At 40.1% G+C, this 25318-nt stretch overlaps 1 protein-coding gene across 4 annotated transcripts in view; it reads left to right on the forward strand.

Annotated features, from left to right (window-relative positions):
* Nucleotides 1-4666: 4666 nt before the first annotated feature.
* Nucleotides 4667-25318, forward strand: part of slc4a5a (solute carrier family 4 member 5a) — a 36128-nt gene continuing 15476 nt past the window's right edge. For 2 of the 4 annotated variants that reach the window (XM_088375804.1, XM_088375803.1), the window contains exons 1-10: nucleotides 4667-4816; nucleotides 12854-12915; nucleotides 13340-13552; nucleotides 14802-14931; nucleotides 17117-17277; nucleotides 19371-19523; nucleotides 19820-19930; nucleotides 20791-20846; nucleotides 24367-24524; nucleotides 24600-24687. In XM_088375804.1, coding sequence (XP_088231930.1) covers nucleotides 12858-12915; nucleotides 13340-13552; nucleotides 14802-14931; nucleotides 17117-17277; nucleotides 19371-19523; nucleotides 19820-19930; nucleotides 20791-20846; nucleotides 24367-24524; nucleotides 24600-24687 — 1128 coding nt within the window. In that variant the 5' untranslated portion in view covers nucleotides 4667-4816; nucleotides 12854-12857. Of the gene's footprint in view, nucleotides 4817-12853; nucleotides 12916-13339; nucleotides 13553-14801; nucleotides 14932-17116; nucleotides 17278-19370; nucleotides 19524-19819; nucleotides 19931-20787; nucleotides 20847-24366; nucleotides 24525-24599; nucleotides 24688-25318 lie in introns of all 4 variants that reach the window. The other 2 variants (XM_088375801.1, XM_088375802.1) reach the window with 2 other exon arrangements.

Below are 25318 nucleotides of genomic sequence, written 5' to 3' on the forward strand. Positions count from 1 at the left end.
TTCGACCGTGTCCCTCGGGGGGTTCTGTGGAGGGTGCTTCGGGAGTACGGGGTGCCGAGCCAACTGATAAGGGCGGTTCGGTCCCTGTATCACCGATGCCAGAGTCTGGTCCGCATTTCCGGCAGTAAATCGGATTCGTTCCCAGTGAGGGTTGGACTCCGCCAAGGCTGCCCTTTGTCACCGATTCTGTTCATAATTTTTATGGACAGAATTTCTAGGCGCAGCCGAGGCGTTGAGGGGGTCCGGTTTTGGGACCTCAGCATCGCGTCTCTGCTTTTTGCAGATGACGTGGTGCTGTTAGCTTCTTCAGGCCGTGATCTCCAGCTCTCGCTGGAACGATTCGCAGCCGAGTGTGAAGCGGTCGGGATGAGGGTCAGCACCTCCAAATCCGAGTCCATGGTCCTCGATCGGAAAAGGGTGGAATGCCCTCTCCGGATCGGGGATGAGATCCTGCCCCAAGTGGAGGAGTTCAAGTATCTCGGAGTCTTGTTCACGAGTGAGGGGAGGATGGAGCGTGAGATCGACAGGCGGATCGGTGCAGCGTCGGCAGTAATGCGGACCCTGTACCGGTCCGTTGTGGTGAAGAGAGAGCTGAGCCAAAAAGCAAAGCTCTCAATTTACCGGTTGATTTACGCTCCTACCCTCACCTATGGTCACGAGCTATGGGTCGTGACCGAAAGAACGAGATCTCGGATACAAGCGGCCGAAATGAGTTTTCTCCGCAGGATGTCCGGGCTCTCCCTTAGAGATAGGGTGAGAAGCTCGGTCATCCGGGAGAGACTCGGAGTAGAGTCGCTACTCCTCCACGTTGAGAGGAGCCAGATGAGGTGGCTCGGGCATCTTATCAGGATGCCTCCTGGACGCCTCCCTGGGGAGGTGTTCCGGGCATGTCCCACCGGTAGGAGACCCCGGGGACGACCCAGGACGCGCTGGAGAGACTATGTCTCTCAGCTGGCCTGGGAACGCCTTGGGATCCCCCGGGATGAGCTGGATGAAGTGGCTGGGGAGAGGGAAGTCTGGGAGTCCCTCCTAAAGCTGCTGCCCCCGCGACCCGACCCCGGATAAGCGGAAGAAGATGGATGGATGGATGGATGGATTTACTGTCTTAAATTCATCATATGGTTAAATTGTATTTTGATATTTGATGAGTTTACATGAATGCATTTAAAACAGTCTATTTTTCCATTAGTGTTTAAAGTCAAAACTTTCCATAGGTTTTTTCTGTGTATCTGATTTTAGAAATAATATGCAAAATGGTAACTGTTGGGATTTGTTTGTTTGTCTTTGAGGTTTTTCACTTAACTTGCAGCTAACTTGCAAACTGTTAAGTACAACTGAGACCACCCTTACAACAAATGATTGACAAGGTGGAAGAAAATAAATGGAAACAATGGAACAACAGCCTGGTTATTGAGTAGAATCCAGTTCAAGTTCAGTTTGGTACAACCCTTCAAGTGTGGGAAGAAGTAAAACACTTGTGCCTTTAAAAGGGGCCTAGAATTGAACCTTGAAGCACGCCACACGTTACTTTGTAGACTTGCAAGGAATAGGCCAAGGGTATATTGCATGTGTGCATGCCTGCAGCATGAGTTTAGTTCTACTCAGTGACGTGAATGGTTGTCTATCTTCATTTGTAACCAATGTTTGCCTGGCGACCAGTCCAGAATGTAGCCTGCCTTTCGGTCAAGTCATTTGAGGTAGACTGTAGCTCCCCATTTTTTCTGAATGAGGTAAGTGCAGTAAAAAATTTAAATGGATTGATTATTTATGCATGAGCCACAATCCTATTGAAATAGAAAATAAAAATCCGATAGAAAATGGATGGTTGAATGGATGGATTTATTTTCATCTAGTGAAAGGCTAGTGGCATTATAATGTTTTCTTGGAAAGCGGCATCTATTTTAGGTAAGGTGTTTGTTCAAGTCGATTAGGCACAGAGCAACAAATAGATGTACTTGTATACCGTTTACTGGAGTAGAGGATATGGTTCTAATGCTATACAATACCTTTTTATTCTTCCACAAAAGCTGATGTTTTTATCTTTTAATTCTCTGTTTTTACTGGTCTTTAAGAAGCTTTGTTTCAGTGGATATCACAGATCAGCCACATTGATTGAATTTCAGTAGTGCTCCCACAGCTCCTTCTCCACCTCCAGGTTATCTATTATTCACTTTTCCTATCTCTTGTTCCCTCATGATGACGGTTCAGGAACAGCAAATTGAATAACTATACTTAAATAAATCATTTATGCTATACATGAACTGCAGTTTTGTTTTTCTGTGGGTCGCAGTAAATCAGGATTGTTATGATTATTTTTATTTTTCTGTCATACACAGGAGAAAAGCACACATAATGCCAGCCCACCCTGTGAAATTTAGAACCAGTTGTCAACAGCACATTTACTGAGCGAATATAATGACATACAATATCCTCTGTTTTGGGGAAATTGCTGTGAATGGATGTGTTTAGCTGTCAGTGTTGCAGCAAACAGCACGTCACCAACGAATATCCAATGGGAGAATGCATCAGCACAATGGATGGGCTTTTTCATTTCATTTTATAGGATTATCAGTCCTGACATGAAAACAATACACTGGACTGAAAAGGATGATAGAAGTCAGACTATAACATTGCCACATCCGTTTTTTTTCACAGGCAGTGCACAGACCCTATTTTAAGAGACGCTGCTCCTGTTTATCTGACCCAAATCCAACTTCTATTTTAAAATTACTGAAGTTTCTAATTTTATAACTAGTTATTCATCAGTTTGTTGTGTAGCCCATACTGTGTATAATATAAGGTGTTGACAGTCATAATGGCCCTCCAATGGCAACTATGGTTGTGATGCGGCCCGCGACAAAAATGAGTTTGATACCCCTGCTCGATATGCTGTGTTTTCTAAAAAACAATTTAGTCTTTTAGTCAGCACTTTCTCCCACTTCACATAAAATAACACACATCATACGACAGCAACACACTTCATTTGCATCTCCATTTACGGTAAAAGCTCACCGAACACTCATGGTCCAAATCCATTAGATTAAAATAGATAGCACTTTCTTGGTGACATTTCATAATTATCTGCTGAGTAAGCAGTAAGCAGCAATTAATTTTTACAACATATTTGACCCTGTGTGGACCAATGTAATTTCTCATTTTGAAATTGCAAAATGAGGTTTATGTCATTGAAACATTTATCTAGGTTAGGGTCTTTTCTATCTTTTTGAACAAATGAAAAAACTGAAAAGTGGGACTTGCAATATTCTTCGGCCCCTTTACTTTCAGTGCAGCAAACTCAGTTCAGTCATGATCTCTGAATTATCCAATGTTGCCTTGAATGACTAATGATAATAAATTTAATCCACTTTTCTGTAACCAAGTCTCCGTATAAATGCACCTTCTCTGTGAAAGTCTCAGGGTTCTGTTTAAAGCGCAGAGTATCAAAGCTAAACTGATTATACAATGTAACTGATTTTTTTAGATCATTTATTGTGCAGACCTCAAACGTCAAAAAGGCGGCGTACGTAGTACTACAATGAAATCTGGGGAAGCTGGCTTGGATGAGGACGCAAGGCTACACAGTAGGCTACTGTTGACCTGCAGCCTGCCTCCTGATCTAGATTCGTAGCCTCCCAAAGTGTATATACACGTGATGCATGTTAAAGCCAGTTACAGATGTTGAGTGTGTCAAGCATTAAAATCAGACGACAGGCAGGGCAGGGAAGAGCAGAGATGCGCAACAGCTGGAGCAGTAAACAACATTTGTGTGCTGAAGCCCGGTCCATCCTTATGCCTAAATATACAGTGTAATGTGTCGCCATGTGTTAAGTGTGTGATTTAGAATTTTAGACTTCAATTTTTATTACAGTCCACAAGGTTGTCAGGGAACTCTACCTCCAACCAGGAGACGACTGTAGTTGAGGGCAATAGCCGGCGGGAAGAGGAGGAGGCTATCTGGGGTAGTGACACAAGGTCCCGCCACAGTCCAAACCAGGGGACCAGACCCTAGTTGGCACCACCCCAGCACCAAGGGACCTTGGGCAAATCTGACACAAGGGCACACCATGACGGTAGTACAGGCACTGCACCACCTAGGGAAGAGGAGCACGAATGACCCTGATCCCCCACAGCCTCACATTGTATATGAAAGGTCAACATGAGTTGATCAAATTTTCCATGCACTGGAGTCGAGAAGAAGAGCGTTTTTTTTTTCCATTATATTATTGTTACTTGATATTCTTTCACAGGACGAAAGGGATCAATAATCTAGGTTACATTTTTATGTCATTTAGTCAAGTCAATTTCATTTATATAGCCCTCAATCACAAACATTAAAAAAATAATTGTCATTGTATTTATTTATTTGATTGTTTATTTATTTAAACATGCTGCTGCTGTGAAAGAGCTCACAAGAGTATGTGGGTGTGCCTAATAAAGCATCCACAATTGTATATTGTCCATAATTGTATATTGACCTGTTGCCAGAGTACAACGCGAGGTTTCCTATGACTGGATGAAGTCAAGTATATTTTCACATAACTTCCTGCCTGGAGGTCTTTGCCAGTCCTAGTTTAGCCATTATTGAACCAGCCATGAGAAAGCCGGAGAGAGAGAGAGAGAGAGAGAGAAAGAGAGAGTGTGACAATCAGACAGACAGACAGATTGGAAGCAAACAGAATGGAGCACTTTCCTCTTTGCTTTTTTTTATCTTATGAACAAGTTTGCTGGTATTCTGCTGGTGCGTTTTCCCTGATATGACCACAAGCTACAGGTGCCATTTCTTCTTTTGCCTCAGCTGTCTTGACAACTGAACCAGGTAGGAAATCATTTTGTTATTGTATATTAAATTTTGCAGTGGTGTAGTTTTTTTGTTTAGTTTTTCCACTGCGCCAGTGATTTTGTTTTCCCCTCTTGCTCTCCCCTGTATACGCACCATGCTGGTCTATGATGTACTATTTCGTAGTGGCATGAACGGAAAAAAAGTATTTGCCATTAATAATCTGGTTTACATTTTTTTTCAACATGTTTCGTAAACCGATGTTTTTTTTTTCAGATCAAGGATTTTAATATGGAACACCAAGACAAATATGTGAACAAAATTAAAACATTCAAAGTATTATGCATCGCTTCATGCAATTTTTAACAAAATGCACTTATTGAAAGATGTCAAGCTGCATTTTGATCTGAATATATTCTCAAAGTTCTACCTTACAAACTCAAGTTGGCTATATTAAAGTTTTTAAATGATTTTTTTTTTAACCCAAGCACTCGAACTTATTCTGTCTGACTTATTTGTTTTGTGGTTGTGTTCTTTAATTTGTTGTTGTGCTTAATTTTTTATTCTATTTTTTTTTTCAGGGGGTGGTGGGCTGTTGTGTTTAGTTATTAGGTTGTTAAGAAACCCCTCGAAAACACCCACAGTTAACAAAGCAACAGAAGAACTGTTTTGGTGAGGAATAACAGTAATGCACACTGTTTTTCCTTCCACCTAAACTGATAAAATAATGTTACAAATATATATACATAAAACAAAATGTGATTTGATGGACCAAACAATGCAGGCTCAAATCTTCCATTGTGTTGTTAGATCGACATTTGTGTGCGCGCATTTCTCTCGCTGCATCAGTTGAGACTATTGTTTTCAAGTCATGTGTGTCAAGGATAGAAGTTTTTCAATTGGAGCTTAAATGCTAGTTTAGTTTTTCCAAATAGTGACATTTTGAGTTAGGCCCATTATTTGATGCAGTTTAAAGTACAAAACTTCCATCCAGCCATCCATTTTCTGTACCGCTTTGTCCCCACGGGGATCGCGGGTGTGCTGGAGCCTATCCCAGCCGCCATCAGGCAGTAGGCGGGGGACACCCTGAACCGGTTGCCAGCCAATCGCAGGGCACACAGAGACAAACAAACATTTGCACTCACACCTAGGGACAATTTGGAGAGCTCAATCAGCCTACCAAGCATGTTTTGGGGATGTGGGAGGAAACCGGAGTGCCCGGAGAAAACCCACGCGGGCCCGGGGAGAACGTGCAAAGGTGGTGGACTCGAACCCGCACCCTCCTAACTGTGAGGCGGACGTGCTACCCAGTCTGCCACCGAGCCGCCAAGTACAAAACTTCATTTTGAAATTGTATTCATAAAGCTAGTAATATGCACTCCATTTTAAGTTCATCATATCATCCATACTCAAAGTTCTAAGTGCACAAGTGCGTGTGCAAAATGTCAGGTTGCGCTATGGTATGTAATATGAGTATGTTTGTAGCTTCCTTGACATGCCTAAATGATGGGAGGCTCATGTGAATCCCCGTACGCTGTAAAAAGTCCAGCTACTGAGAAGTGCCGTTATTCCCTCCTGCTAAGTACCAGCCCACTTAAAGCACTGGCTAATATAAATAATTAGTATTTTCCCTGATAGATTTGCAGTCAATTATAAAATATAAATTTTTCAATTGATAACAGCGATCAGCTAAAAGCACACATTATATGAATTGAGGGGGCAAAATATTCTATTGAGTCAAAAGCAAAACTTATAATTTGTTAGGGAAGCCCATTTCTTGTCACCAGGATTGCACACAGCTCTGGAAAGATTATGGCCAATTTAATTCTCTAAATCATTAGATTTTTTGGGCTGTCACTAAAAAACCTGTCGCTTCAACTGCCCCCACAGGATTTCCAATCTTGGGGGGAGGTCAGTACCTCAATTAGCTTGTTCTTGAGCAAGTCCTTTGTTGCCCAGGCAGTATGTTTTGGGTCATCGTCATGGTCATAGTCTGCTTTCATTTCATCTTCTGAACATGTAAATATAAATAAATAGAATAGATCAACATTGGTTTCATAGCATTTCTCCCAAACCAGCCCCAAGTCATTTACATGTTTACTAGCAAACTTAATGTAAGCCTTTACATGTGCCGTCTTCAGCGAGGGGGCCCTGCGGGTGCTCGACACTGCAATATTTCACTCCATTAAACTCCTTTCACAGTACACTTAGCAGGGTGCAGTGCACTGTCCATTTACTATGTACGTGGTGAGGAGCAAACACCTTGCTGAGTGGCAAGGGGCAAGGCACCACACATTTAATTGTCCTTTTCAGCATCGTGACATTAGATGAGAGGCTGCAGTAAGAGAGGTGCTGGCACAGTGATTTAGTGCTATTTTGGCCGACCTGTTTACAGATAATGGCATGAGAATCCCCAAGGGAGACACAAGACACAAGATGACATATACAGTGACTGTTTGAGAAGACACTGCTCAGCACCGGCTCAGCCTGAATTAAACCTCAAAGTGGTCTTGGTAGAACTGTAGCCCCTAGTAAAGGATGCGCCCATGGTCCCCACCTTCTTCTTCTTAAAATGAATAGAACCAGGAATTTCTTTTGCAGCAGTGAATGATACATCTTGTTGAGATGCAGTCGTGTCTAAATTAGCACGTCTCCAACGGTTTCCAAGTTTACTTCCTGGTGGGAAGCTACGTCAGCACTTCTAAATATGGGTACGCTGCTGCCATCGTATTTCCGCAGTACCACGCAGCATTTTCAAGCCGAGCGAGTGCAGTGTGAAAACGACTTGGCAGGGCATTTTGTTTCCAACCTTTCCAACTGACTACTCATGATCATTCTCATTGCATGAGGTGAGATCTTGCATGGACAATACTGGCAGTCATGTGCCTCACCTACTCACCAAGCCTTCACATTCCACCCAAATGTTCTTGTTTGTGCTCCAAACACTTCACAACTTGCAGTCTTACATTTCCATTCTACGTGTTGGTCTACTGTAAATCCTTCCTTTTTTGTGACCACGCTCCTATGCCTTTTTTGAAAAAAAACTTTTTCCTAGAAGGCCCAGTCACCTCTTGACCGTGGATGTTGAGACTAGCGTTTTAAGGGTACAATTTACTGAAACTGCTAGTTGAGGACCTATTAGGTGTCTATTTCTCAAACTAAAAACTGTAATGTACTTCTCCTCAAGCTTCGTTGTGCACAGGTTGCCACCTCTAGCCACTTAGCTTTCTATTCTGGTTTGTGCCTTTCCCTGTTGGAAATCTTCAATTTCTTGGCAATAGCTTGTATGTAATTGCTTTCATTTCTCAGAACGAGACTGTTGAGTTTCAAAAGATAGTTGTCATTTTATGGCCTTAGAGTATGAATAAACCCATAAATGCTGATGCTCCTGATACTCAGCAAGGTTAAAGTCCAATTTTAAAGCTTCAGTAAATAGCACAATAGTTTTAAGTTATGCTGTCATAGTTGCACAAGGGGGTTCTAATCATCAATTAACCTTTCACCATAACTACCTGAAACAATCCATTAGAACACTATTAACGGTTGCTGTAAAAAGGCTGTACACCTACTGTATGTTAGGTTTCCTGATTAATCAATTGTTGATCTAAAAAAAAAATTTGCTCTTAAAAATAAAGAAATTACTAAGTGAGGCCAAGACAAACTTTCCAAGTAGTTATGCAGTGTCTCTCAAAGGTGGGTACAACTCTCACATTTTTTAACAATTAATTTTCATATTGTATCCATAGAACAACTCCGGCAACAAGAAATAAACATTTCCCAAGGAGAAAATGTCCAAATTGGGCAAATTATTAGACATGTTATCACGCGCATACTCACTCCTATTGTTTACTACAAGTTCAGTGTGGCACCTCATGTCAAAGAACTCTCTGAGGATCAGAAAAAAAGTGCTAAGATAACAATTGGATTGCTAACCACCTAAAAATGAGCTGACTAAAAATGACGCGAGTTTCACAGTATTGATTCCTCACAGAACAAGCTTTGCCATGATCGAACAATGGCTCAGGACATGGACTGCTGTAGCCATGTATTGTGGTCTGATGAAACCAAGATAAAACGTATTTGGTTCAGATGGTGTCAAGTATGCTTGGTGGCACCCAGTTGAGGAAGTACAAGGAAAAATGAGTCTTGCCAATGATCAAGCATGGTCTGATGGTGCATGGGTTCTGCTGGCACCGGGGAGCTACAGTTTATTGCGGAAAACATTCATGTCAATATGTACGGTGACATACTGAAGCACAAGCAGAGCATAGATTGAATTGATTCATTGAATTTATTGAAAGAACGGCACAATAAAACTTTCCATGTCTCCATCAGGTCTTGTATGTGCTCCCATGAGTCTAACCACGGTATATTACATATTGTGTTTGTGGAATATGAGTTAAGCAGCTAAATTCCACCTGTCGTTATCCATCTCAGCGGGTGGCCATTTTGACACACTGTCGACTGAAAATGACATCACAGTTGCCAGGTCTCGGGTCACAACCAATCACAGCGCAGCTTCAGAAAACTGGTAAGCCATGATTGGTTGTGACCCGAGACCTGGCAACTGTGATGTCATTTTCAGTCGACAGTAAGTGACAAAATCTCCGCCCATTGTGATGGATTAAAAACAGGTGGTTTTGACCTATTTTATTCATATTCCACCAACAAAATATTAATCAGAACACTGTGTTTCAATTTGTTGGGCTGCACAGAACGTATCTTCCATCCATCCATTTTCTGTAACGCTTTGTTCCCTCGGGGGTCACGTCAGCCGTCATCGGGCAGTAGGCGGGGGACACCCTGAACTGGTTGCCAGCCAATCGCAGGGCACACAGAGACGAACAACCATCCGCACTCACACTCACACCCAGGGGCAATTTGGAGTGCTCAATCGGCCTACCAAGCATGTTTTGGGGATGTGGGAGGAAACCGGAGTGCCGGAGAAAACCCATGCGGACACGGGGAGATGTAAACTCCACACAGGGAGGGCCGGAGGTGGAATCGAACCCGCACCCTCCTAACTGTGAACATATCTTTGCAAATACAATTTTTGACTTGACTTCCCTTTTAACATAGTGCTGGAAGATAATGGTGACAACAAAATATATTGACACATTGGGCAAATTTGGAGATTTTCTTTTAGAGTGTAATGGCTGTATGTGTTATTTTCAGGAACAATTAATTTTCACTGTTAAACAAAGTGTATGTGGTTTGACCTACGTTGTACCATTGTGTCATTCCTTTAGTATTAGCACACGAAAAGATATAATTGAACACTTTTATCGGTATCTTTATATATTTCTATCTTTTTGGAGTTGCACATACATTGCATATCCTCTATATATACAGGCAGCCTAGCACATGAACACACCATTCCATGTGCATGTGAGCTTGAGTGCAGCTTGTGTTCAGTTTTGACAGGGTGATCCCATTGATCCTTCCTGCCTACTGGGTGTGAAGGACACTGATGTGACAGCACTAATTACTGAGGCAGGGAGCCACCACTGCAAACATTCCCGAGTACAGCTCAACTTGGTTTGACTCTCCACCAGGCACCTTCTCCCATCCCATCCCTCTGGAATGTCCACAATGGAAAGAACATTGGCACTGGGATAATGTATATAAGCACAACATTTTGAGAGCAATCCTGAATGGCAATAAAGAGTAAAGACTCATTGAGACTTGATGCTGACTCACCATTTTTATGAATTTTGATAATGACGTAAATCATGGATCGGCAACCTTAATGATGGAAGGGAACCAAGCAGATTAGCAAAAATCTGCACAACGATGGCCAACATATAAATCCTCCTATGTGACAAAGATGTCAAATCCAGGACTAGAAAGTAAACCCTGTCACAGTTTGTCTTTAGCTAGACATGCTTCTACTCACTCGGCAGGTATAATTTTGAGCCAAACCAGCCCATAATAGTGACCTATTATAATCAATGTGATTTACAGACTGGATTGCTGATATGGTGAGCATTCCTTTCTTGTGTGTGTTGATTTTTGTGATGACACTCAAAATAACATGAATTATTTTTTATTACACAAGGATGATACATACATTGCAGCCATTAAAATGGGGAAATTTAATGCATAGAATAAAATACAATACAATACAATTTCATTGTCACTGTCACAGGAGCAGTGAAAATCAGCTATGCAACTCACACTTTGCAACTTTGACATAAGAAAATACATGCACACATAAAAACCTTTTTACAGAACATACAATTCCTCACATTTGCGATAATATGGTTGTAAAGCAATAATTTACATTCAGGTATCTGGGCTGAAAACATCAGATAGTCTTGCCCAGATTTTGAACGTGGGGGGGGGGAGGGGGGGGGGGGGGTTCATTATTAGTTCTTCCTGCATTTCACAGTTTAGTGGCAGAAGCTGGTTTTGAACTTTGTGGTGTGACTTAAATGTCCTGTGGCGATTCACAGAGGGAAGCGGTAGGAACAGTGAGTGTCCGAGGCGATAAGTCTACTGTCGTCAGACAAGGTACCGACATCATTAGCTAATTTGCAGTTTTAGCATCTGGTCAGGCTTTAAAAGAAAAATTCAATAAAATTAAGAATTAGATTAAATTTACTAATCGTTCTTAATAATGAATTATTACAATGATGCAATTTAGACAATAGTGTATATACTTATGAAAAAACATCAGGTGTAGGTTAAAAGCAGTGGAAAGCAATACACCGCATTCAGCAACCGTGTTTAAATAACATTTATTTTAATGTGCGTGCGTGTGCGTGCGTGCGTGCGTGCGTGCGTGCGTGCGTGCGTGTGCGGGTGTATGTGTAAGGTTAATGAGCATTAGCCATTAACACCTGATCTAGCAGGCTGCTGCTATTCAGTGTTCTAATAGTTTGGGATTTTTCATTATAGTTTATTTTTTTGTTTTGGCTTTTTTTTTTTTTGATGCTGTATTTTTAGTTTGTTTTTATTTATTTTTGTTTCTTGGTTTTGTTTGCTTGTTTGTGTATTTGTTTGTTTCTTTGCGCATTTGTCAAGTCCAAAAAGTCACTAAATCATAAAGTTAGCAAGTCTTACCTTGAAACAATTCAATATTTTTTGTGGTAATCATTTTCTGCCTTCATCTGACTTCATCTCCTGAAGTCGATGCTGGTAATCTTTTACTTCATAAATCATGATGCATCGGAGTATAATTTTTCTTCAGTTTGAAGGCCGTACTTTACCAGCTACAGTTTGTGATATGTCGATGTCACCCGATTGTTGTCAACCATTGTTTCCTTAAGTCATTTAAAAAACGTGCTGCCCGTTGAATCTTTTATACTGCACACATTAGTTCCAGGTTTGCGTTGGAGTTGTTCTTACACAATCTTAATAATTACAGCACCAGTGTAATCTTTATTCGGCTGGTCACTGGTCCCGATTACCACCTACCCAGAACCACCGCTACTTTGGGGCAAATATTCATAGTCAATGTAGTTAGGCTCTGCCCATAATGTTCTTGAAGTTTGCCAGTTGTGCTGAGTGGGTGAGTTTCATACTGATAAGTTACACTCGCATTAGTTTCAATCATGCAAATTTCCATTGACTTTGCCTGGCTTTTAATTATTTTCCCATTGATCTCCTGCAAAGGTCAACATGCAGGTCAGTGCACAAGATTCATGATTGCTGTTGCGCTTGTTTCGCTCTCATTGAATCAGAGCAATGACACACGAGCAATGCATTAGCATGTGTATTTACAGGCCCACTAATAAAAATAAATTCAATAACAACACGCAGACATTATCACTATCAAAAACACAAAACATGTTGGGAGTGATGCAGATTTTCAGTTTCATTAACATTTCTGTATATTTCTTTATGTTTCCATTATATTATTGTCAACCGTTTAATTGGAAAATACATCAAGTTTGTGCAAAAATTCAATGTGGAAAACGTCACAAATATTAAAAACTACCAAAACCTTCTGACCAAACCAGATATAACAAAATCATTACCACCGCAAATATAGAATGACAGTTAACATAATAAGTTAACATAATTTTAAATTATACTGTTGTTTAGCTTAACTCTGTCACTCTTTGTTGACAGCAGGATGGAGCACGGAGACAGAGGGGGGGGCGGCTCACACCTACGTTATGAGGAACAGGAAGGTGAGTGTAAGCTTTTCAAACTCATTTTTAAAAAAACTCAAATCCATTACAGTAAATCCATAGTACACTTTATGTTTTTTTACTTTTAGTAGATGATGTTCAGTATTGCAGTAGTGCTTTACGACTTGGAAAGGTGTGTAAATGAAACTCCAGTCCAATCTTATTTTTTTAATTTGTTGTTTTAATATTGTACTCTTTATAACCTCTCAAGGAGAAATTCAACAATGAATGGGCAATAATCAATATTATTGGCAGAAATAGAGGTCAACATAATCAAATTTCACCTCAGGCCCGAAGGAGTTGTGGGTTATTTCCTTAGTGTGTATGCATCTTACATACTGTAAGAGGTTGATGGCTAATCATTTCAAAAGATGTTGCAAATCCAGCATATATTTGTGAATCTTCCGATCATCTTTGTCAGCAGATCATCAGTCTATCTACATTGGTGTACCAGTTCCTCGAGGATATCGGCGTAAGCGCAGGCGAAGGCGTTCTAGTCATGACACCAGCAACACGGACAGAGACAGACGCTACAGCCATCAAAGACACCACGAGTCTGACCAGTATAGAGACATAGACATTGAAGAAGGAATCATGGATTCACACGACCAGAGTCTCCAAGACATAAATCGCACAAGTAAGTTGTGTGTGTGTATGTGTGTGTGTGTGTGTGTGTGTGTGTGTGTGTGTGTGTGTGTGTGTGTGTATATGTGTATATATATATATATATATATATATATATATATATATATATATATATATATCAAAGGATTTATTGTTTAGTTATTTTAAAAAAGATTTATGCCGGCATTATTTCACATCATGTTCAATCCACGACCAATTTTATTTATGACATACCTTTCCTCATTACCCTATTACACAAGCAATGGCATCATTTGGTAATGGTAACTGCTGATTTGGTGAGCCAATTACAAATTTTGTTTTTTATTTTTTAGTCACACATTGGAACCGGCCTATTGGGCAAAAATTATATATACTGTTGTGTAGATTTTACAATATATACGTATATATATATATGTATATGTATATATATATATATATATATATATATATATATATATATATATATATATATATATACTTTTGTTCCTGTTTTTATGAAGTTATTTGTAATTGTTTAGTTTCAGTTCAGGGAAAAAATAGCATAAGTGGAATAAGCCCTGGTTTGCTGTCAGCCGAGTACATCAATATTATTGATCACTCATGACATTAGAAAACAACACGTGTACAATAATTACATCCGCCTATAGGATGACAAGCAACGTGTGAACATATGTTCCCAAGCATCTTTCAAAACCTCCCTGAAAGGTGGCTATGAGATAATACTCAATTACACAAATCAAATTATTTCAATTTGTATTGTTATTAGTACCTATTTATTAATTTTAAGGTATTAAGTCTAGTCCCATTGCACTGTTGCTGCCATTACCTTGGTCTTGGCAGTTAAAAGAAAAAGTTTTAATTTTTGTTTCTATGTACCTGAATACGTAGTGTATATTTGGGCTTTAATTTACAATGAAATAGTTTGAATTGCATCCCCTTTCCTCACATTGTGTTGTCTTCATATTGTTTTTGTTTTATGTCTCTTTCTGTGTTAAGGACCACAATGGAAATAAATGCTTGGCTTTATTGTGTATTTATCCTCAGTAATGCCTGATGGAATGACAGGAAGTTTGAAGATTAAATTTCCTGATGTGCTTTCAAAAGAAATTAAGGGGAAGTCGAGAAAAGTATTAGTTCATTAAATGCAAAAATATCCCTGGAATTTTTCTCGGTGTATGCTTGACCCCGTTTCCTTAAACATCTCAAACAAACAGTTTAGTTCCTAATGTCCTCCTTCCTGAACTGTTTTGTTTTCCATTAAGTGTCACCAGCAGCTGAGCGGCTACGTTACATTCTGAATGAAGATGATGACATGCCTACGCCCACACTCTTCACTGAAATGGACACGCTACAGCGTGAAGGGGATGAACTGGAGTGGAAAGAGTCTGCAAGGTGGATGCGCTCATTTATTAATACTTACATCCTGATTTGCAAATGACTGCAAATGCAAATTAAAACTCTACTAATGTAAAAGTCGTAAATCAGACTTGAGTCATCACCTTATCGTGGTGGAGGGGTTTGTGTGTCCCTATGATCCTAGGAGCCATGTTGTCTGGGGCTTCATGCCCCTGGTAGGGTCACCCATGGCAAAAGGGTCCTAGGTGATGGGCCAGACAAAGCACGGCTCAAAAGACCCCTTATGAAGAGCACAATATATGGACTTAATTTTCCCTCGCCCAGACACGGGTCACCAGGGCAACCCTCTGGAGCCAGGCCCGGAGGTGGGGCTCGAAGGCGAGTGTCTGGTGGCTGGGCCTTCGCCCATGGGGCCCGGCTGGGCACACCCCAAAAAGGGAACTTGGGTCCCCCTTCCCATGGGCTCACCCCCTGCGGGAGGGGCCAAAGGGGTCAGGTGCGTAGTGAGCTGGGCGGCGGACAAGGGCGGGAACCTTGGCGGTCCGATCCCCGGCTGCAGAAGCTGGCTCTTGGGACATGGAATGTCACCTCTCTGGCTGGAAACGAGCCCGAGCTGGTGTGTGAGGCAGAAAAGTTCAGACGAGACATAGTCGGACTTGCCTCCACACACAGTTTGCGTTCTGGTACAAGCCCTCTCGAGAGGGGCTGGACTCTCTTCCACTCTGGAGTTGCCCACGGTGAGAGGTATCGAGCAGGTGTGGGTCTACTTATTGCCCCCCGGCTGGGCGCCTGCACATTGGGGTTCACCCCGGTGAACGAGAGGGTAGCCTCCCTCCGCGTTCGGGTGGGGGGATGGGTCCTGACTGTTGTTTGTGCCTACGCACCGAACAGCAGCTCAGAGTACCCACCTTTTTTGGGGTCCTTAGAGGAAGTGCTGGAGAGCGTTCCCTCTGGGGACTCCATCGTTCAACTGGGTGACTGCAATGCTCACGTCGTGGGCAATGACAGTGAGACCTGGAAGGGCGTGATTGGGAGTAACCCTAACCCTAGCCCCCCCCCACCCTGAGCGCTGAACGCTGAGGCTAAAAACCGGGATTGGGAGGAGTTTGGCCATGGAGAATGACTTCCGGACGGCTTCGAGGAAATTCTGGTCCACCATCCGGTGTCTCAGGAGGGGAAAGCAGTTCACCATCAGCATTGTTCACAGTGAAGATGGTGTGCTGCTGACCTCAACTCGGGGCGTCGTGAGTAATACTTCGAAGACCTCCTCCTTGCACAGTCTGTTTATTTATTTATTTATTTATTTATTTATTTATTTATTTATTTATTTATTTATTTATTTATTTATTTATTTATTTATTCAAGGTTGTCCTAGGTTTTTTGGAATTATTAATATTTATATATATATACAATAGGTTGACGGTCTTGTCCTTGGAGATTTTTATTTCTCATAGCATATTGCTCTGTTATTGACATTTTAAAGTATTTGTAATGTGTGAGTAATGAGATATCCATTACTCAATTTTCCATACGGCTTATTCTCATTGGAGTTGCAAGTCAATTGGAGTATATCCCAGCTGACTCAAGGGTGAGAGGTGAGCAGTCAATCAGATGGAATATGTAAACAAACTCCCATTCAGTCACGTTCACACCTACAGGCAATTTAGAGTCTTTAATTAACCTTAACGTGCGTGTTTTTCAAATGAGGGAGGAAGCAGGAGTAACTAGAGAAAATCAAGGCAACCATAGGAAGAACATGTAAACCCCACAAAGAAGGGCCTGAAAGAAGATTCAAACCTGGAACCTCTCAACAATAAGGCACATGTGCTATCCACAAGAAAATATTTATAAAATGTTAGGTTTGAAAGTGAAAGTGGCAAATCAAAATAAACAATTAGAATAAATGCTTTAGTAATGCTTTTGATGATTATGAATCACAATGTAATCTGTGAAAACTGATGCCTCATTGCGGAGCTTCTTTTTTCATACTGTCAAGTTGAGTCCGATAATACTAGAGGGAAATAAACTGCTTAGTTACGATGAAGTGAAGATTTTTACACCTCCTTAGCTCTGGAGAGTTCTTCACTCACGAGGCCGTTTCCTCCGAACTCAGCTGAGTATTTGAAAACTACATATATTTCACATTCACCGAGTGCCATGTCCAAAAGCCTTCTGTCAGCATCACCAGCTTACCTTCTCTGTGTTTGCCGTCTCCTTTCAGATGGGTGAAGTTTGAGGAGAAAGTAGAGGAAGGAGGCGAGAGGTGGAGCAAACCGCACGTGTCCACGCTGTCCTTGCACAGTCTGTTTGAGCTCAGGACGTGTCTTCAGACAGGAACCATTCTTTTGGACCTGGATGGATATTCTTTGCCCCAAATAGTTGGTGAGCTTTTCATAATAGCATGGCATCAGGAATTGTATATTAGTCATTTGTTTGGCATATGCAGTCATGGTTTACGCGCTTCACTTGTATGCCGTTTATTAACAAGGCAAGGTGAAGACAAAGGCAGTCAAGTAAAGTGGTGCAGGCAATGCCATAAAGCTTTCTTGGGCTCGGGGGCGTTTATTTATTGTTTGTCCAACAACTCAGGTAAAGATGCTGCTGAGAACCAATTGATTCTGCTCTGCTGCACTACGCACCATCAAAGCAATAAAAGCATTTTATTAAGACATAGACGATATGACAATCCTGATTTAAAGTATGGTATGCTGACTAGCCCAATCCAACTCACATAAGCTCAAATAGAATCTGCAGACAGTTGTATGTAGTCAGCAATATATCAATTAGCAGCTCAATATAACATGGATCGGCATTTATAATTTCAGCTTCACAAACCACAATTTCCACATGAACCACTTACAAATGACTCTGAAAAAGAATCTGTATGCCAATAGCAATAACTCATTTGGCTTGGAGTCAGGCCTTTTAATTCAATATAGTATGTCCTGGCTAGGTTATTAGAACAGAATTAGAAAAAATGTTGAATAAATGAATTCATGTCTTTCAGGCAAATGGAGCATTAATCACGACATTTAATTTGTTTCTTTTCATTAAAATAACGTGTATAACAATAGTTATGCTTACATATGAGAAATGATTTACCTGATTTGTGTAATTAGTATATTAAATGTATTTTCCTCAAGATCCCCTTTCCCCTCATTATAATATAATTAGCATTGCGTAGCTACATGTTTAGTGGGAGTAATTATTTTCTTGGGTGACTGTTTTGTGTAAGACAAAAGGTTCCATGTCTCGTATTTTTCATAATCTTTCTACATAAAGTGCTTGTGCAGAGTGGTCTGTCTTTTAATGGATCCACTCCTCTTTAGAGCTGCCTCACACTGCACAATGTTAGTGATGGAATGAGACAGCCACCCAAACACACTTTGTCAGCGGAACTCATGTAACCATTCCCACCATCGTTCATACACTACGGCTGACATCCCCAATGATTTAAAAACGATCATAATGATGACATTTTAGATTTTCTGTCACTAAATTGTCAATGTCAAAGGACACAGGAGGGCTGTCACTAGTGAATATTTTACTATTATTTATATATCATATATTAAAAAAAAAAAATCTCCATTACTGTTTACCAAGCAATTATTTTTGTTTATTTGGTATCATTTAGTGATTAAAAAGCAACTAAACAATATGTAATCGATATCACACAAGGATCAAGAGTCATTGTTTTCCAAAAAAAAAGCAAATGTTTGCAAATGTCTGATTTTGATGAAAGACAAAAGATAAATCAGTCTGATTTCATGAAGGACCAGAGAAATTAGATAATTATTAGTACATTTGAGCGCCTGAAATCAAAAGATTTGTACAAGATCCCTTGATTATTGAAATACGAGGCGATTATATTGACAATCAATTTATTGTCAATTAATCAATTTATTTTCTCTGTACTACATAGACATCAATGGGGTATAGTCCATATTCATTCCATCAAGAAGAAGAAATTTTGTTGGCTTCTGGGCTTCTGGGTCGGAACTCAAAATTCAAAATAGTCTTTATTCAGTAGTGGTTTCTCAAGAGGACATTTTTTTTGCAATTTTGACCTTTATGACCTCTGATCTCTGTAGACCAACATTTAATTCAGTTATTCATTAATCTATCCTGAAAAAGAATTTAATGCATATACAGGGTGGTTGCCAAGTTTTTTTTTGTGCTGTATCGAGAAGGTCACCCCCAATTTATTGACCGGCCTCTAAGTCTAACTCTCTGACAATAACACAAGGCGCTACATCAACTAAGTTTAGATGAATTAAATTTAAGTTACCTTAAATGTGCTGTCACGGCTTCATTTCCACTCTTATATCACATTTATGTGTAGATTGTTATCTGCTTGTTAGTAAATGAGCATCCCCAGTTTTCTGTGTGAGTAAACAAAGTTGACACCTGTATTTGTATGAGCAAATCCTTTTGTAACTCAAAATGTTTGACTGTCTTTGTTCTATTTTTTACAGATGACATCATTGAAAGACAGATAGAAGAAGGCATGATCATGCCTGAGCTGCGAGAGAAGATCACGTTTGTTCTGCTGAGGAAACATCGACACCAGACCAAGAAGCCAATCCATCGCTCTCTAGCTGACATTGGGAAGTCTAGTTCCTCCACCTGTGAGTATTGCAGTTACAGCCCAAATGTTAGCGTCATTAAATGCAAGCTGTGGCATATTTTTCTCATTCCTCTGAGTGATTATGTGACTTGAATAATGTCACACCTGATTCTTATTCTAATACCTTTCAGTTTGTGAATGAAGATGTTTCCATAATGAATCTATTAATATCTATTAATGTGTGATGACTTGGTAGTTATCAATTTTCCGCTTGGTATCCAGTGTGCAAGGTGTTGGGACTTGCCATAGAGCATCAAATGTGACCTCTTCTTTCTGTCCGTGTCTCTTGCCTGTCAGCTCGCCCAGTGGGGCCCAGAGGAGCACCTGGCCCAGTGCCGGTGGCCAACTACAATCGATCCACAGAGGACCTCCGAATCAAGCAGCAGTCTAGCAACTATGGCCGCCTGCGTGAGTGTATACTTGTTTCACATATTATCATAGACTTTTAGCAATCATTTATAAAATGTTTTTGGGGGGTGGAGGTTACAGTGTAGAAGCAAGACCAAATTTAATTCAATTTAATATCATAACGGGAGCTGGCACTTTACATAGCACACTGCCCACACTGGATTTACAGTTCAACTCTTTCAGTTTCAGTTGCCATATTGTGCTGTAACGTGCTGGGGAGCGTTGAACTTAGTGGGCGTAGATGCAGTGTAATTAACTAAGAGCAAGAAGAAGGGACAGAGAAGCACCCCTACTGAGCTGCTATAAAAGTCAGACATCATGCAATAGAACATACGTCTGTGAGTATGTTGGAAGCTGTGTTTGTATAGTATGTGTTGCTATCCTGTGAGTAACAACTGCTATAATGTGGCAGTTGTTAGGTTGATGTGTTTCACATTATTTGTGAGCATTAAGATAGCAGACTTTTGTAAGATGACATATGGCTTCTTTGGAACACTGTTATTTGGATGGATGGATGGATGGATGGATGGATGGATGGATGGATGGATGGATGGATGGATGGATGGATGGATGGATGGATGGATGGATGGATGGATGGATGGATGGATGGATGGATGGATGGATGGATGGATGGATGGATGGATGGATGGATGGATGGATGGATGGATGGATGGATGGATGGATGGATGGATGGATGGATATGTGCATTTTACGGTCCATTTGTGGTTCACAACTTTTTGTTTAAAGTGATCCCCAAACAGGAGATGGCTCCCTCATCATTCTGTTATATTTATATATTCCAAACATTTACAGCAGCTGATGATTAAGGTTTCATTGAAGTTGTTGTTGTCACCCAGCAGGTCACGCTCAGAGTCGGAGTATGAACGACATTGCAGATACTCCAAGCACAGACCAGGTAAGTCTTCAACACAGTTATGTGTCTAATCTAAAAACTCAGGTCACCACAAATGGTTTAAGATGGAAACATTTGGAGGGGCACAGACAACCTGGTACACAAATTCCAAAATTGAAAATGACAAAGCTCTTGACTTTAATGACTAATTAAAATTTAACAACAATAAAACATACAACCATAACTTTATTAACAAGTTTAAACGAACGTAGTTGAAATGTTTAACGTGTATGTACATACAGACAGACCGTCCTCAGTTTCTTGAGGTAATATGCGTGACACATGACAAAATGGCCTTTGTTTTTGGTTGTTCTACTTTTTCTTCTAGTTTGGCTCCTCCCATCAGGTTGGGTCACCACATCAAATTATGTCTTTTGATCTCTCCTCTCAATTATCTGCACTTTTTTATTTCTCTCCTATCATCATACGATCCTCTCATCACATTCGTAAATCTCACCTTTGGTCTTCTGCCTGGGGGTTCAATTTTAATGTTCCTCTTCATCACACCTTAATCTGGCTTCTCAAATTTGGTCTCCAAAACCCCAGCCCTGTAATGTCCCTCTAATGTGTTTATTTTTAATCATGTCTTTCCATGAGCGAATGCCAGCATTTTCATCTCTTCCAGCCTTGTTCTTTCTCTAGGCGTTTTTTCAGAGCAAAACATCAGTACTGATTCACAACACACTCCTGCACCTTTCCTGCTTTCTACTCCTTGTGAACTCCCCGTCCTTTTTATTTTCATCTGTTTGCTGCACTCTGTGTTGTGCTGATTATTATTCCTATTCTATCCACATTCCTCTTTGCACTCAAAACAAATTGCAATGATTGTTTCTTAGCCTGGTTCCCACCACTCTTTTCCCAAACATGATTTGTGTGACTGTCATCCTTCCGCAATTGTTCCAGGAATGCACATCATCCTTGCCCTTCAATATCAGTACCAATAGACATTTTCTCCACCCCTCCGAATGTTTTTATTTAAAGAAAAAATCTAGTCAAGCGCATCACTGTCATCAGGACCAATTTTTTTCCAATCTTCATTCTTGGCAATGGCATCTTCATTTCCTCTTTAAATCTGTCTGCATTCTTGCTTTAGTTTGTACTTCTTTCACCCTTCTTTCTTTCTTGTATTGCTTATTGGGATTTAGAGCTGCCACAAATGTTTATTTTGCTAGTCGGCTAATCACCAACAATAGTTGTGATAATCAGATCATAGTTCAATCCTAGCATATCGCACCAGCAAGTAGCTGCTCTTATATGACCGCCAGTTGCTTACAGTTTGGTATGTGTAAATTAATCATAAAGACAACTAACAGTACAAACGTGTATTAAACTACCGAGCTTGTACCAATATTTTAGTTAAATGGAGGAACTGATATTGAATTTCAACCGATATTGAACATTCACTGTGGCCTCAAAATATTTAGCTGTAAATGTTTACTGCATTTTACATGGAACCAAAAACTATTCTCTATGCTGAGTTAATGTAAATACTGAAAACTCATATGAATAAAAAAGCCTTGTATTGGTTTCTTAACTTTTATTTAACCTTTATTCAAAACATTTTGTTTTGCTTTTCTAGTATGCATAATTTGTCTGCTTGTTTACTGATTTGTCTCATCTACAACTTCAATTCAACGGCACATAAATAACTGCTTAAATAAACGACTCGTTAACTATTAAAATTAGATGTCTGTGCTTTTGATTGTCAACGTCATCATGATTCATCGACTCATCTTGGCAGCCCTACAAAACATTTGTAGCTTTTCATCAACCATAATGAATGACTGATGGTAGCATTCATTTTCCTACAACTCCTTTACAATGCTGTAATATCTATTTTCTGCCTGGAAGCGTATTGCCGTAGCATTCATTTTCCACTTTGCCGCTTTGAATTATTGTTGAGATTACCATCTAATATGTCACGGATATGTTGAATTGATGCTTAATAGGGGTGTTGAGAGGCAGCTCTACATTTCACTGCCATCAGTCATTGAAGGTGACAGCCAGTGAAAGAGGAAGTGCGCACACACATAACACACTCATTTCCAGGGCTAACACCCAATGTGCCTTAAGCCCACTGACACACGCTTGGATATAAATGCAAACATGTGAAATGCATTAGGTTTAAAAGTGCCTTTCACACTGGTTGACTGACATGACAATACATACTATAAATGCATGTGTTTGGAATGATTGAATGTGCTAGGTGACAAATGAATGAATGAATGAATGAATGAATGAATGAATGAATGAATGAATGAATGAATGAATGAATGAATGAATGAATGAATGAATGAATGAACGAATGCATGAATGTTATAATTTGAACATGTGTGAAAAGAACGACAAAATTAAACAATACAGTAATCCCTCGTTTATCGCGGATAATTGGTTCCAAAAACCACCCGCGATAAGTGTAATCCAAGAAGATCACCAAGAAGAAGTACTGGGCAGGCTGACGAGTTAGCGGAAAGATGCTAATTCGCGATCGCGCTAAAACGTGAAAACGGACTTCTAAAGGAATGTAAACAAACATTTGGAGCAATACTACATTGTCCTAATGGTTGGACACGTTTCTTCAATTTAGAAGTTTTATTTTGACTTTTGAATGTTTTTTTTTAATTTGGAAAAAAAATCCGCAATGTAGTGAAGCCGCAATAAACGAAACGCGAAGTAGCGAGGGATCACTGTATATACACACACATCATTATTCCTCTCTACATCAATACTTGAGTATGATTCTAAGTTGTTATTTCAAGTTGTCATTATAAGTTGTCGCTAGTTGTAATCGTAACACATACAGAACGCCAACATAATCAAACAAATATGGGATGTGTGCTGCGATTGCATTTCCAGACCTATAGTTGGTCACATGTGGCAGTGGATAAAGGACACTTTACTGTATTGTGTGTGTGTGTGTGTGTCTGTGTCAATATTGAGCTGGTAAAAAATGGATCATATTGTCCGCGTGCTTGGCTCTCACATGGTGCTACACATTCAGGCTGTGGGTTATTGGCAATTCTCTGTGTTATTGTGCTGCCAAGCGTTTGCCACAGCATCCAAATATATGAGGTCAATGTGCTTCCCAAATATAATGTAGACCTTGTGCAGAAACTTGCATTATTTAGCCACCACTTTATACGCAGGCACAATATGAAGAAGAAGGGCGGGGGGGGAGAGGTTAAATTCTACATTTAAAAAAAAAAAAAGCAGTGGGCTAATATTTTGGGGATTTGTGTCAATCAAATATGCTGTTTCAAATTACACCATTTTGAAAGGCGGGTAGGTTGCACTTGCTGGTGTCACATTAAATTCACCTGTTGCGTTTCCCAACTCTGTTTTTATTTGTCGGTTTGGCAAAATAAAAACAAAGCCTTGTAATAACCACCCATTTTGACAGCTACTTAAGGAGAATTGGATTTCAAAATGAAAATTTGGTGAGAGTAGTTGGTGAATGAGGCTGATTGTATTTTTCTTATGACTTATGAGACAATGTCTTACCTTATGACTTTGCCCTCTTTAGCTGAAAAACAAATTCATGAAGAAGATCCCCAGAGATGCTGAGGCCTCCAACGTGCTGGTGGGAGAAGTGGATTTCCTCAACAAACCCTTTGTTGCCTTTGTTCGCTTGTCACAAGCTACAACACTTGGAGGTCTGACAGAGGTGCCTGTGCCCACCAGGTAAAATGGCCACCGCTGTTACAGACCAAATCTCTCTCCCTGCAGAAACCTCACGTTTGTTTCATCATTGCACAGATTCCTGTTCATTCTCTTGGGGCCACAGGGAAAGGCCAAGTCGTATAACGAGATAGGCCGAGCCATAGCAACACTGATGGTCGATGATGTAAGTAGTTTGATTTTTAAAATGTTTCTGGCTCGCAATATGAAACATATATTACCAGCTGAGATGCAATGCTGTGATGTATTGACCTCATCTGAAAATAATCCTAAGGCTCTGTCATGTGCAATTTCTCATATTTCTTGGTCTTACACTGTGACTTGATTCTTGTTTTCTTTGAATGAACGGAAATACAGTATTTGCATTTCAGTAATTCGTTTCTCAAGTCATTCCCAAATACAGTTTTAACAATTCAGTCAGTTATGAGGCATTGTATAGCAAATTAAGGAAGCTGTTGGAGACAATGACGTTTAACACCCACAGTTTAAATATTACCATGCAATTTACAAAAAACATAGTGAAATCATATAGACAATTACTGAAAAACAATACACAAAGGTGATTTTCAAATTATAAATATGTTAAAACAATAGTTTTTATATACAAAAAGAAGAATCAAAAGAAAGCAAATACAATAAATAAAATAACAACATTAGTGTTTTAACATAACATTGTTTATCATCACATGAACAGTCAGGGTTTCATGGAATAAACTAAATTGTCATCACTAGTCAGAAAAACTTTAGCAATTGCCATTAGATAAAGAACATCAGTTATGTTTTTTTGCATGTAAAGA

Source organism: Syngnathus floridae, chromosome 5 (assembly GCF_059516105.1).
Source record: "Syngnathus floridae isolate MCC-2025c chromosome 5, RoL_Sflo_1.0, whole genome shotgun sequence".
Lineage (NCBI taxonomy): Eukaryota > Metazoa > Chordata > Actinopteri > Syngnathiformes > Syngnathidae > Syngnathus > Syngnathus floridae.